Below are 15350 nucleotides of genomic sequence, written 5' to 3' on the forward strand. Positions count from 1 at the left end.
TGTTTGTGTCAGTGATAATAGACTGCAGCAAAGTGGGCCCAGGACCCACATTGCTTGATGAGAAAAATATGAAATGCATTTTTTACCTGTTATGGGTTTTCCTTGTGATAAGGTGCTAAAATTGAAGCAAACGCTAGGTTTGGGTTAACCTACTGTGAATATTCATAACTGCTTAGCAAATGTTCCCAAAACCAACTTGTTTTTCGGGGTCACATATAGCATTGAATTTCTCTTAGGCAAACCAGTGTAAGTTGAGAGAAAATGATATGATAAACATGTTATGGAAATGCTCTCCAGCCAAGTAGCCAGCAGTTTTTGCTCCTTTTCTCATGAGCAACAGTTCCTGGAATTCCAGGCACTTGGTCAGCTGATGCCTTTTTTTTTTTTTTTTTTTTTTTTTTTTTTTTTTTTTTTTCACAAAATGGTTTAAAAAAAAGGAAACTTGAATATGTTCCTTGCTTCGAAAATGCATTAACCTTAAATGATTCTCAAAAGGAGCTCTGGTTTGTTGTCCTGTCATTTTCCCTGTATGATTTTGTTGTCTCCTTCTTCCTTGTCACCTTTTAGAGAGGCCATGAGTAACATCAGAGTTATGATCGCATCCCATAACGGTAACCTCAAACTGAGACCACAGCAATTCCTTCCTTTCGCAGCTTCCTCACATACTTTTGTCTCCACATCCAAAATGACTTAATTTCCCACACACTTTTTTTGGAATCTCTTGACATGAATTCTTAAAGCATTAGTTATTCCCATTATCTATGAACAAAATTCATCCTTGTTATAGTTTCCCATTCACTTGCCCACGAGCTGCGGTATCCAGACTGCATTCTGTATGCTTTATGTACGGTTAATTAGAATTCTATTAGATTTTGGTTTGTTGGCCTGATTGATTGGCAAATCTACCAAATGTAATTCATATTAGATAAACTCTGAAGCTGATTATCTTTGTTCATTTTTATTTGATAGTACAGCCACATAAATACCAGATTTCTCATCCTAGGAAATACACACTTTGGATTATATTATATTTTGCTAATCTAAATTATAATGATTTCCTGGTTGTTCCACATAGGCTTCTTCCATAGATCAAGTATGAAAACTCTTACATGTGTCTTAGAAAAGAGCAAAAGCATGAAGCTTTTGAAAATAAGTTGTAAGTTCCCTTTCCCAGCAAAAGCCTATAAAGAATTTCTCCAAAACTTACAAGCTTGGAGTTTAAATACTTTCTTTTCCCTTTCTTTATAACACACAAATAGCATCTAGTATCTTTCGGATTTACTTATCTCTAAGGAATTTATTTCTAAAACCTGAGATCTGTTAACTAATTTCTGCTTTAGATCCACCTTATGCCTGTAACTTATAAAATCCTTCCCTACCTGCCAAAAGACAGAGCAATATCGGTTTCACTGTCTTTTCTATTGCAAAAGAAAAAGAAAACTTTCCTTTTTCTCTTTGATTTCTGGTTGTAATATTGTGGAATCCAGGCTCATTCACTTGTTTCATCTATCCATCTATCTATCATTAGTATCTCAGGTTTCCAAGATGATATCCGCTCCTCTCTAAGACAAAGAATGTCTTTTCATTTTTAAAAAATTTACTATGACAACATGTAACTGAAATGTAGCCTCTCAAAATTGTTTCACTTGTATAATACAGCATTGTTACAGGCACAATGTCATAATCCAATTTCTGGAATTTTCTCACCTTGCACACTTGAAATTTTATACTCATTGATTAGTATTGCTTCATTTCTCCAGTGTTTCAGGCCACAGCAACCATCATCACATTCTTTGTTTTATTAGTTTAACTATTACAACTTTTACAAGTGGAACCATGCATTTTCTAGAGTTATTGCTTATTCAATGATCATATGACTGGATTATTCAATGACCATATGCCCTTAAGATTGATTCATGATTTCTTTTCTATTCCTTTCTGAAGCATTATGTATTTGGCTTTATAGAACTTTCTTAAAGTGTCAGTCATACCTGGCATTGCATTACTTCTTTCATTTGAGCTTGACAGATACCTGCAATCTGTTCTATGAAAATTGGAAGGATCAATATGGGTGGAGTTGCTTCTCTGCTGTGAATAATTTCCAAAGTCCCATCTGAACTCTTACCATCATACAGTGAGACAGTAGAAAGCATATCCAGGGTACCAGAAAAGGCAATTCCAATTCTTCTCATTCTGTTCCCTGAGATTATTTACAAGGGCTGTGATACAGAAGATGTGGGCTTTTCAGTTCACTTCATGGATTTTTTAGTTCAACTTGCCACACATTACCTCTCCTCTGTGAAATATACAGGGAGGGAGCCTGGTGAGTGCTTAAAGATCTCTGTGCATATGTTACTGATTTGCTTGTAGAATAAACATGAACATTATAGAATCTACACAACAATAATTTATGTTGGTGACTCACTACTATTATGTAGATAATTTTAAGACCATGATTGATTTTTATGGTCATTTAAATGTCACTCAATAAAAATATAAGGTTTTTATAAACAGAAATATAATATTGTAGTTTGAGTATTCCTTATCCTAAATATCTGGGACTGTAAATGTTTTAGATATGACATTTTTTAGATTTTAGAGTGTTTGCATATATATAGGATATGCTGAGAAAGAATCCAAGTCTAAACATGAAATTCATTTATGATATCTTATACTCATAGTATGAAAGTAATTTTATGTAATATTTTTAGTGTCCCTGTATTTTGACTGCAACCTGTCACATGTGGTCAGGTATGGAATATAATGTAGATGTGGAGAGTGTCTCAAATCTTAGAATGTACTGCCTTTTGGATTTTCAGATTAGGGATGCTCAAGCTGTATACAATTTTAAAAAACTAAACTATTTATAATTTTTGCCTTTATAAATAATCTAAATTGTAACAGTACAAATAGTCTTTTAGGTGAGGGCTTTTCAGCTCCCCTTTATTATTGGGGTGAAGAGCTATGTGTGATATCCTTGAACAAGTCAGAAACTAGGAAAGAATGGGAAGGAGTATATGCATAGTGTGTCAGTTAATCTTGTCAATTCAACTAAAGTAAGAGGCCCTTTGGAAAGTGATTTAATCATGAGGCATTATACTCATTGGTGGATTAACCTACTGATGTGCATAGCTAAATGTGTTATTAGAAGGTAGGGACCAGCTGGAGGAGATGGGTCACTACAAGTGTGACTTTGGAGGCTATATCTCTCATGGACACTCTTCCACTGGGCTCTGCTTCCTGGATATTATGAATGAGCAACTTTTCTCTATTACATTCTTCTTTCACAGTGATCCAACATTGGAGCCAGTCAATCATGGACTGAACCATGTGAAACAATGGGTCATAATACCTTCTTCTCCTTTAATTTCCAGATTTTGGGCATTTTGTCCCAGCAGTAGGAAAGCTGATCGATACCTATTGCCTAAGGGTATATTTACTTAGTCTCAATTCTTCTCCTTTGGGGAAAAAATAAGACTATGTGGATGACTTATGTTTAAGTCAGTTTTCCTTTACTGTAATGAAATATCTGAGACAAGTTACTTTATAGGAAAGTGAATCTTTTCTTTTTTATATGTTAAAAAGGTGAAATTTAAAACAGCATACCATAGGCCTTACTGAAGGGCCCTCTGGTTTGTATCACATGATACTAACAGTGCATGTATATCTCTTTATGTCCATGTTTTCCCCAAGTCCCCATTCTAATACAGTCACCAAGATTCAGTGCAAGTTCTTCCTTAATGACCTAATTTAAACACTTCTAAGAGGACTCACCTCAAAGTACCATAGTAAGAATATAGTTATATTAAGTTCTATCTTTTTAATATTTACATATGAGTTTGGGAATTAAACCTCTGCATTCTTTTAGGTTTGTAGGGAATGGGGGATAACCATATTCAAACTATAGTAATAACAGTTTAGCTGTGTGTAGGTGATAGACTTTATTTTAAGGATATAGTTTTTATAAAGATCATGATATTCCAGAGAGAAGGAAAGGGGTAAGTGCTATAGACCATTGGAAAATTAAAACTTAAGAATATGTAGTTCAGTGCTTCTCAGTTAAAAAGTAATCAATATTGCTTTCCAGCAGAAGGACTGTTCTGTAAGTCTTATCAAAATATAAATAGCAATGTGATTTTAAGGCAGAACCTCTTTGATAGTCAATTTCTTCTGTTATTTATGTGAAAGGATAATAGTTCTCAAAGTTTTTGATATGAAGACCTTGTGCTTTTAGCCTAGATTTGGAAAATTCCTAATGAGAGGAAAGCTAATTGAAATACATCAGTGCTATCAAATGAAATTAAAATTTCATTAACCATAACATTGCACCATTCATTTGACAAGATTACAAATTACATTATTCACTGACACTACAGACATTATATGGTATGTGTATGTACTTGTGTGCACTTTGTAATAATGTTGTATCTTAGGTCTACATGGCTAGAGTGGAAACTGCTGTTCTTAAGAGATCAAAATGCAGATACCACATTTATGGTTTCAATTAAATTTCCATTGGATTTAAAGTTCACTTTTTTATTTTCCATATATTTTGTAAACAAGCTTTGGCATCATTAGCTTCGCTTTTAGATTTCTAGAATTAATATTAAAAACACAGAATGCATATTTAAATCCCATAGCGATTCTTAGGCATGAAGAGAACCTCAACATATTCTAAGAAGTCTTTAAAGTTGATGTACAGCTTTAAAAGATTATATATCAAAATTTCTGAAAAATAGAGTGCATCTTGGACTCCTACTTGAGCATGTGAACTAAAATTGACATTAACCAACATCTCTGAATATTTATTTCTGGACTCAGGATCTGCAGAAACACCCAACTCCAAGTGCTAACGTGTTGAGTGCCCATTGCACAGAATGTCAGGGATAATAACTTTCCTCTAGAACCAATAAATGTGTATATTTTCCTTAACTACCATTCTATCAAAGGTATTTTGATCACCTAATAATATAGGACTTCAGACTCAAAAATTAGGTTTTTAGAGATTTCATTTTGAAATTGTAAAAGGAGTCTCAGTAACCAAATTTTAAACATAAATGCTCAGACATCATCAAACTGATGAACCACCTTAAAAAAATCAGTTTGTGGTTTTCCTTTTTCAAAAATTTAGAATTATGATCATCCCTCAGTATCTTTGGGCAACTGGTTCCAGAACCTTCCACATGTACTGAAATTGCCAGATGCGTAAGGCCCTCGTGTATAAAAGTCTAATGCTTGCATATAATGAACATCTTCAAACCATCTTTAGATTACTTATAATACTTAATGTGCTATAAAGGATATGTAGAGAGTTGTTATATTACATTGCTTATGGAATAATGATAAGTTAAAATGTGTACATGTTTTCTAAAGATGCATTTTTTTCTTTTGTTTTAGAATATTTTTGAATGTAGTTGGTTGAAACCATAGATGTGGCCCTGTGGACAGGAGAGTTGATTGGATTAACATTATTATCCTCACCACCAAAGAGATATGCAATTTCTCTTGGAGTGTGATGATGTGCCTGGTCAAGCTAAACAGACAAAGCTTATTTCATACTGGCATCTCTAGAGTGAAATTCTCTAAAAATCTCAATCTGAGAATGAATGGAAACATTAGCTTCATTAAATTGTAATTAATTTTTATCTCTAATGGCCACAGCAACTTTATATAATGCAGATGATCATGATGATCAAGATTTAAGACACAGAATATCTTATACAAAAAGAAATATTAAACATAAAGTTCTATATGGCATCATGGGGTATCACTTACCAGAGACTATAAATGAGCACTGTTGTACAAAATGCAGATATACCTGCATTAGGACTGAACTTTAACATTGCATATGTTGCATTATGTGCAAGTAGACAGAATTGCATAATTGATAAAAGTTAAAATAAAAGTTCTTTGTGTAAGAGTATATATTCTAGTATGTTAGATCCATGAAGCTATAGGTAATTTAGTTGCTGCCTGCATCCGAAAATAGTCAGAGTTTGGTAAGCTGACAGAGGTTGTAGCCCGGAGAACACATGAAGGGAAAGGAGGAAAGAGAAGGCCTGAGTGGACAGAAAGAGTCCAGAAGGGAAGTGCTTTGACTTAAGGACCTGGGATTCCAGAACTAATCAAAGGAAAATGGGTACATCTTTTGTAAAGATTTGGTAGGGGAGGAAACCCACAGAGCTTTACTGATTTCACCACCTATAGGGACCTTAGATAGAGATCCTCCTAGAATCTCTGGTTCCAGATAGAATTCTGAACTGTTTTTCAAAATTACTGAGTATATTCAGTGCCTAAGATATTAATCGTGAGAGCTTCTATAGGGATCTTCACTTATTTCACCAGAGCACAGACTTATTGCTACAGAAAATCAGAAGCCATAAACTTTCTTTCTCTTGTTTCTTCTTTTCTCTCATTTTCCCTTTTCTTTCATTCCCTTCCCTTACACTCCTTTCCTTTTCCATCCCTTTGCATTTCTCTTCCTTCCTTTTAAAAAAAAATCATTTCAGTGTTTTAGTACATGCATGTAGTATATTAAAGGTTGTTGGATTTTTTTATTTGATCCCTTAAACTACAAGGCTGAGATATACAATGAAAGCACCCACTGAGCCCCCATGAAATCCTGCTTCTATGTCTATGCCAAAGAAGAGTCTATAGTTGGAAAAGCATATCAAAAAGCAGTACTTAATTACATTGATTAATTGCAGTAAGACTTATTTAATAAATATTAAATGACTAACTTTAGCTAAGTGTGGTGGCACATGCTTGTAATTCCAGCACTCAGGAAACTGAGGCAAGAAGATCCCCATGAATTCAAGACCAAACTGAATTACATGGTGAGACCCTGTATGACTGACTGACTGAATAAACAAACATGATTAATTCAATGAGGAAGTTTATGATATGAATATGGAACTGCAAAGATGATAAAAATTGCAGAAGTAATAAATAGAGTTCATTTCTAGAAGAAAGAAATCCTACCTCTCTCAGAGGATTTAAATTTTCAGTGGCATTTGTTTGCCTCAATGACCCTATTAAACCTTTTTATTTTCTTCCTAATTTGTCCCATTTAAAAATGATTTTCATTTAACTTTCCAAGGGCTCATTTCTTCCTTCAGAATATTTTCATATAATTCCTTGTAAACTCCATCTAGTAATGTATTTCCATTATAAAATATAATAAAATAACAAGAACCAGCTAAACAGCAATATACAATAGCTAGAACATAAAAGACCGATAGGGGAAGAAATTGGGTGCTTGGGTAGATAGTTTTCATTCTTTGATGCCCTGTTGCATTCTTGTAGTTTGTGGGTAGTTTTGATCATTTAGTTAAGATTCCCTGCCTGGAGAGCAAGGGTTTTAAGGCAACAATTCTCACAGTTCTTAAGGAAGAGCCCATACTTCACTAAGCAGCTCCCTTCACCTTTTGATGACCTTGTGATTTCAATTCTTCACCGGAGTCCCATAAGGACACAATTTTCATTTTTATTGCCTTTTATTGTCCTTCGTGGTTTGTTAAATACTCACTTCTGGTTTTGATATAGAGGAAGGAAACTCCTCACCTACTATATGTCTGGTACGAGTTCGTGTTTTCTAAAGTTGAAGAACAAATTTTAGGAAGAATAGAGGTTCAGAGAAGAATATATTTTTTGAGAGAAAGAAAGCTTCTGAGAGAGACAGAAGGGGTCCCTAGCTGGGTGCCAAAGACCTGGTCTTTTCTAGGGACTTTTATAGAGTAAAATCATGGGGTGAGATGGGTTCAGGGCAGGGAAAACTGGGAATTCACAAGGCAGATGGGCATAAAGTGGGACTGAACTATGGTTAACCAGTAAGATTAATTGCTCAGGTAAAACTGACTAAAACGGAATCAAATGGGGGAAGTCAGTAACACAGAAAGCAAGCCTTCTTAGGGAGCAGTGACTTTTCCCCAGAGGGTTGGGATGGTGACTCAGGGTGACAGGGAACTATTGAGGAACACTTAGGATGTGGGTGCATTTGTTTGATCATTTGTCTTGAGGCCTGGCCCATAGCAGGAGGGGTCTGTGTCCCTCACAGTTGCAAGGTGTCTGGACTTCCGCACTGGCTACTTCCAAGGACCTAGCCCTGTCTCACTGCTTATAATATTTCTAAATGACTCAGCTACCTAAAACAGTTTCACTGAGTGGGTCTGTTTCCTATAGAGAATTAAATGAGGGATTTTAAAAACATGTTTCAATTCAAAGAGTATTAAGCACTTACCCTCACTCTAGGTCCTGTGAAATGAAGAATTACTGACAACAGGCTCTACATGTCTAAGACTTACAAAATTTTCCATAAACAATGATAGTCCAAATATGATGCAGCCAGCCCCAAAAGCATTAGTCATTTTACCATTAGTTGCACAAAATATCCCACACCTGCAGCCTAAAAAAGAAGAGGTTTAACATCGCTCACAGTTTCAAGGAATTTAGTCCATGGCTGGAAGACTGGAAGACAGGAAATGGATGAAAAAAGGTCATGACAGTAGAAAGTTCAACCCAGGACATCCAGGAAGCAGAAAGAGAAAGGAGAAGCCAGGGTCCCAATCTGCCCTTCCAGTTTTGGCCTCAATGATGCCACCTCTAACCAGACCCTACTACCTACGTGTGTGCCAACTATAAACTTACCAGTGGACTAATCTATTGATAAACACAGTGCCCTCATAGTCCAATAACCTTCAAAACACATGAGATTTTTAGGGAGCATTTTAGATCTAAATCATAATATTCTTCATCTGGTCCACAGAAAAACTAATGTGATAACATTATGCAAAATGTATTTAGTCTTGACATTTCTAGTATAACTATAAAGTCCAAGTCCAAAGTCTCCTCTCAGATTCAAGGGAAACTCTTAACTATAAATATCAAAAGAAGGTTAAATATTTCCAACACACAGTGACACTGGGATAAACATTCCCATTTCAAAAGACAAAAGCAGAGAATTAGAAAGGAATCAGGTTAAACAAGACAAAAAAACCCAGGAGGATAAACATTAAATCTTGTAGTTGGAAGTCTGGTACACAAGGCAAGTCATGATGAGATGTGAGCTCTAGAGGGCTTACACAGCTAGACCCACACTATCGTGCTGATTGTAACCTATATGTTCTCTTCTTTAGCTCTGCTTATTGCTGTGGCTATACTCAGCATATGTTTCAGGTTCTTGGATTCTCCACTGTGGTTTCAGCCTCACTCTATAGCTTTACACACTGCCCTCTCAGAAGCATTCTGCCTGGCCTCCCAGGCTTCTTCTAAATTATGGCGGAAGCCTTTAAAACCCCACACCTCTTGTAGTCTGCCTTCCTGAAACACCAGCACTGTAGGGTTGATACCAGGTCCTACTCCAATAGGAGCCGTAGCCAGGGTCCTCTACATCATGGCTGCAGCAGCCTTTGATTACCTGTGATCAAAGGTAACCTGGTGCTCTCTTCTCAACACAAAATCTTTCTAAGAAGTATAACCTTTTTGATCCTATGAGTGATAAGATTTGGCAATTTCTGAGATGCCTTTGAATCACCTTTCTTATTGTACTGATGCAAAGAATTTGATCTCTTTTTTATGCTACTATTTTTAGTAACTGTGTTTTCTCTTACCCCAAATTTGCAGGCATTTCTTGTCTGGAAATACTGGAAAATTTTTGTATCTTTTGAGTGTGCCTTTTGCTTCTGATTCTCACTATAGATCTGACTAAAAGCAACCAGCAATGCCAGTGCCACAGCCTAAACTTTGAGCTGCCTTGAAATTTCCACTGCCAGACAAGATAATCTGCCAACTTCAAGGTCTACCTTACACAAACGCCTTAGGACATTGGGAAAATGTAGACAAATTCCTTGTCATTATGAAGCCCTAGTCCAGTTTTTAGTACAATCCGTGTTCTAATGTATGATCTCATAAACCTGGCTTTTACTATGCACATTCCTACAGCATTCTGGTCTTCCAAACTCTTACCAGAATCTCATCAACCTCTAAATCAGCATTTTAAGTCTTCTCTGGATAACATCTACAAACATTTCCTCCCCTCAACCAAGGTTCAAAACCTTTTAAACCACATTGTCTGGGACAGTAACAGCAGTGGCCACACAACTTGTACCAGTTTTCTAAGTTAATCATTTCCCTGAAGTGGCACAAAATATGCAACATCAATAACTTGAAAGATGAGAAGTTTACTGTGGTTCACAGTTTCAGGAAATTCAGTCCCTGATTAGCAGACTCTAAAGCAGAAGTCAAGCTGAAGAACATGGAAGAGGAAAGCTGCTCTACCCATGGCAGCCTAGAAGCACAAAGAGAAAGGGTGAGCCAGGGACAAGAACGGACCTTTCAGTTCATACACCAGTGACATGTCTTTAACCAGGTTCCACCTCCTAGAAGCAAGTCAAAATGAACTCATCAGTTGAGACCTTTTAGACCTAAATCATAACATTTTTGTGTTTACTCCAAAGTAATAGGGCTCTTTTCAAGAGGATGTTTCTTCTAAAATGGTGCTAGAATTTGTTCCTCAGGTAGATCTTAATTTTGAGGAAATACGATATGTAGGTAGGGAGAATACAAATTAAGAGTATATTGTCTCTGTATTATTTAAAGTCCAAAATGGATATATTATTATTAGGAATAAGGTGAGAAAACAAAATAGTGATGAGAGATACCTAAAGAAAAAAAGGTAACAACTTTCTAATGTGCTTGCTACTTCAATAACACTCAATATGCTCCTAACTATCAGCTCTGTCCTAGCTTTGTGCATGTGAACACTGATGTTTTGATCAAGGGAGATGAGAAGATTTACCTGAGTTTCAAAAGAAGGACAAATACTTTTCAGCTAGAATGAACAGCATTAATTTTTTTTAAATGAAACATGGTAGGTAGGGATGTATCTCAGAGGCAGAGTACTTACTTAGCTTTTACAAGGTCCTGGATTCAATACCCAGCAGTGAAAAAAAAAATTAAACAAACAAAAACATGTCAACCATGTAAGGAAAAATCAATCCTATGTGACTGGAAAATCTTTAACAGGTTATGTTTTTTACACTGTTAATCAAGAAGATGTTTCAACAGCTTCTCAAACAGACCTGTTCTCTATCTCCCAATAGCTTGTCAATGAGCTTAGTTTCATTGCTACAAATCCAAACCACTGGAGCATAAAGAATAAAACAACAAAATAATACCTGGCCAGACACTGAAATGCTTATAACAAAGGTACATGCAACTGAACAGGTTTTCATTTTGCATTTGACTGTGGGGGCATGGTCAGTGGTGTGTGTGTGTGTGTGTGTGTGTGTGTGTGTGTGTGTGTGTGTGAACTCTGCTAGAATTGATAGCTTTAGAAAAAAAAATGTGGGTATGTCCCATTCATTTGCTCTTGAACGAAATGTGGTAAATTTACTTTTTAATATTTTTCCTACCCCCTCTTACACAAAGTGCTTTGAAAACAAAATACTTTCTGAGATCTCTTATGAAAGCTATAGAGCTTTGTTTAAATTAATGTTTATTGGTATATATTGAACAGTCTATTCAATGAACCCATGAAGTGTGTGAAAGCATTTTCATGGTGTATTCAGATCAGCTAGATCCAGGTGTGTGAGCTTAACTTTTGAGCATCTTCTCTGCAGGGGTCATGCCTTTTCATTGTTATAGCTTCTCCTCTTCCCTTCACTGTCTCAGGTGGTTAGGGAAAAAGACTTTCCTTGGCTGTAAGTTATCACCTCCTGTCCTAATAGGAACTGCTTCTGATTTCCTCATTCCATTCTTGTCAGCATTCAAAGCACGAAATGTGATTCTTTTATTATTTAATTTCTTCCTTTCCCCATTTCCACTTCTACTTTCCTGTCTTTGATTTTGTCTTCACATACTCTCTCTTGTTTTTTTTTTTTTTTTGTTTTTTTTTGTTTTTTACACCTTAAGGTTTTTATTTGGCAGAAATTGGTGTACATGTTAGACCAATAAGGTGTGATAAAAATATGATGAATCTTTAAATTACGCATATATTACAGTAAAGCACACATTGCTGTTAATTCCCCTCAAAATAATGAACCATTCCCATTTGATTCAGACGCACTTATGGCATCATTCTTGGCAAAGTGTCTTTTACTGTAATATTTCTTTCTTTCTTTTTTTTTTATTTAGAGAAAAAAGCAAAACAGAGAAAAGGGTAGAAATAATACAGAATTTCCAAAAAAAGTTTTCTTTTCCTTATGAGCTCCTTGTGAGATAGCTGAATAGAGCCTTCTGGTTAAAAATAGTTTCTGACAGTATTTGTGATTCCTAGGAAGTAGTCTTACAAATCACCTTTTCTCATTTGATTTCTAGCTAACCTGCTGACAGGGCTCCAATCTTGTTTTCTGATTATCCCATTATATAGTGCTTTCTCTTGCATTTAGTGGAAACTTACACGCAATGGTTCTGGATAGAGAGCTCTACCTCATCATCATTTACAATTTTACCGAATTACAAAGGAAAGAGGAGGAAAGGACTAGTACTTAAATTCCCATTTAAGAGAAAAAGCATTAATTAACTATATTGATAGTAGATAGAGCCAGTCTTTATCAGTGTGCCAGTACTAGAGTCACCTTTGTTATCCGAAGCCTGGGACCAACAAGGAAGCAGTTTTCTTTTGCTTACCTTTTACATACGGAGAAGGCTATGCTCCATATTAAAGAACAATGACCTCTAAGTGCAGCCTCAAAAAGACAGGCAAACTCAGCTGACTGCCTATTAGGATACATTTTCACAAAATGTCACCACAAATAAACACAAAAAAAGTAATCTAAAATTTTACTAAATGTCCTCATTGTTTTTACCATAAAATTGTAAATCTTCTTAGTAATCCTGCAGAAACTATTTTCACGGCTTGTGGAGTGTGTGTGTGTGTGTGTGTGTGTGTGTGTATGTGTGTGTGTGTGTGTGTGTGTGTGTGTATACAATTATTTTAGCCATGCTCTGAAGACATCCTACAAATAACTACATTTGTATGAAGCCACAATGCCCAGGAGGCTAAGTGATTGCCTGTTAGCATTGATCATTTGGGGGCATAAAAAGAAATTTCCTGTGCATATAATACCACTTTTCTTATGTACTCTAAGAACGCCTTATATTCAAGAGTAAATTGTCCTTATATATTTTTGTTTCAATTGACTTGTTAAGTACATCTGAGAATACAATATACCATATAATTGAGAGCTGGACCATCTACTAGATGCTGTGTGAACTCTTTGAGGAAATGAAATGATAATGGAATTCCTAGTCATGGTTCTAGGAAATGACTGTCTTTCATTCTCTTCTTTAAAAGGACACCATCTTATTTTAGTTGATTTCTCCCATAAGCTTCCTTAGACAAGTCAATAAATTCACAGAAATCAAATATATCTTGCTTTTTGAAATGTAATTTGCCTTTTTGGGACAGAATGTCCAATGTTTCTTGGATTATGTTCAATAGGCATTTCTAAAAGATAGGCTATTTTTCAATAATTTGGATGGTTACACATAATTTTTTTTCTGTCCTGTTTTTGGCAGGTGCATGAAGCAGTCCCATGTTACAGCGAGTGCAATCAGTATTCCTGGGTTGTAGAACACTGGTCACCATGCAAAATCAACAATGAACTGAGGGCCCCACGCTGCGGAAGAGGAACACAATCTAGGAAAATCAGGTATGTGAAATGAAGAGATTTGGAAAATTCAGGCAGTAGAACTTACATATTTTCCTAAAACCAACAGAGTTACTTATCCAAGTATACTCTAGTTTTCATATGCATAACCTGACTTTCCTCAAATTTCAAACATCCACATAGGCATATATCACCTACCTGTCATGTGGATAGTCAAATTCCCCCTGCACTGCAGTCAGTCTTTACCATTCCTGTACCCACTCTTGTGGGGAAGACAGTAAGCCAGTGTCCTACACTGATTTCATGTCCACTGCCATTGATACACCAGATGTTGATGACTGTGTTGCCAGAGCATTTTGGACCATAAGTGGGAAAAATGAATGCAGGGCCTTCTCAGAGCTACTTCTGCAAATACTTTTTTTTTTTTTTTTTTGAGATTAGATTTCACTCAATTGCATAGGCTGCACCACCACACTTGGCTTAGGATGCCAGTATATTGGAAAGGCCAGAGTAAATCCTCCCCACAGTTAGCTTTAGAAACAAAACATCCAAGGATACTTATGAGTAGTAGTTATAAAATTTAATATAAGAAGAGAACACCTCTGAAAAATGAATGAATACTGAATTATTTACTATGGAATATTGTTTAAAGATTTAAACATAGCAGTGGTAATCAAAGGATATACTAGTTCTGAGTTTGTCAAGTTGTACTAAACAGAAATGACTTGGGGAGAAGGAAGAACCATTTTCGTATTGTTTCTAAAGGACACTGGCAATAAATATTGAATACTGAACAGGAGAAAAGTTAAAATATTGCTACACTATAGTATGTAGAATAAGAAGAAAACCTAATGTACTCAACTATTTAATTGCATAAACATAGTGTATCATTTTGCCAGATTTAGAAAGCTCCATAGAGAAAAACTACCTTGGAGACTTATGCTCAGGGTCTCACAAACTTTGGGTTTCTATACTTTTTTTCTTTGAAACCTCTGTCTCCTGTGTCTCAGTCTCACATGATTTTGAAAAGTGACAGACTAATCCACTTTATAAAATGCTATGTAAATGAGGCCATTCATGCCACTTCTGCACAGTATTACTGGACAATCTAAAAAAAAAATTGTAAGGGCACAAATTGCTACTGACAGAATTGTGGCAGTTAATTGAAGACTCAGCTCAATCCATTAGAACCTGGAATAATAAAAGCAAGCCAACTATTCAGTATTACTTTGTGCGGAGCTAATCATGCCTCTTACCAAATGCATGTGTCAAATGTCTAACCCTGGTATATCAGAATGTGATTGAATTTGGAGGTAAAGGAGATAAAGAGATAATGAAAGTAAAACAAGGTCATTAGCACAGATCATATTATATTGTGACTGATGGTCTTGTAAGAAAAGGAGATTAAGAAGCATACATATATATACAAGATAGGTAACTATACTACAATTCTATGGAAGTTCATCAAAAAGGATAGTGTTTGCTTTCATTGTTTGAAATTGTTTGAACGTTTGATCATTTATTCACACCTAAATATTGTAATCTGAACAACTGCTTCTAAATAACAATATGCAATATATTAACTACTGTTAATTTTCTATTTTTTGAAATTCTCTAGCTTCTATCCTTTTTGTTTTGTTTTTAAAATAAAACACATTAAAAATAAAAAATACAGACGTAAAAGAAAGACCACATGAAGACCAGGGGAAAAGTGGCTATTTGCAAGCCAAAAACAGAGGC

The 15350-nt window shown here is 35.6% G+C and overlaps 1 protein-coding gene across 1 annotated transcript in view; it reads left to right on the forward strand.

Annotated features, from left to right (window-relative positions):
- The window catches only part of Thsd7b (thrombospondin type 1 domain containing 7B), an 823364-nt gene that overhangs the window by 710013 nt on the left and 98001 nt on the right, over positions 1 to 15350 (forward strand). The window contains exon 16 of the mRNA XM_063259013.1: positions 13519 to 13652. Within this exon, the coding sequence (XP_063115083.1) occupies positions 13519 to 13652 (134 nt within the window). The remainder of the gene's footprint in view (positions 1 to 13518; positions 13653 to 15350) is intronic.

Source organism: Cavia porcellus, unplaced genomic scaffold (genome assembly GCF_034190915.1).
Source record: "Cavia porcellus strain 051 isolate PalLab524CR breed Dunkin Hartley unplaced genomic scaffold, mCavPor4.1 scaffold_12, whole genome shotgun sequence".
In the NCBI taxonomy this organism is placed as follows: Eukaryota; Metazoa; Chordata; class Mammalia; order Rodentia; family Caviidae; genus Cavia; species Cavia porcellus.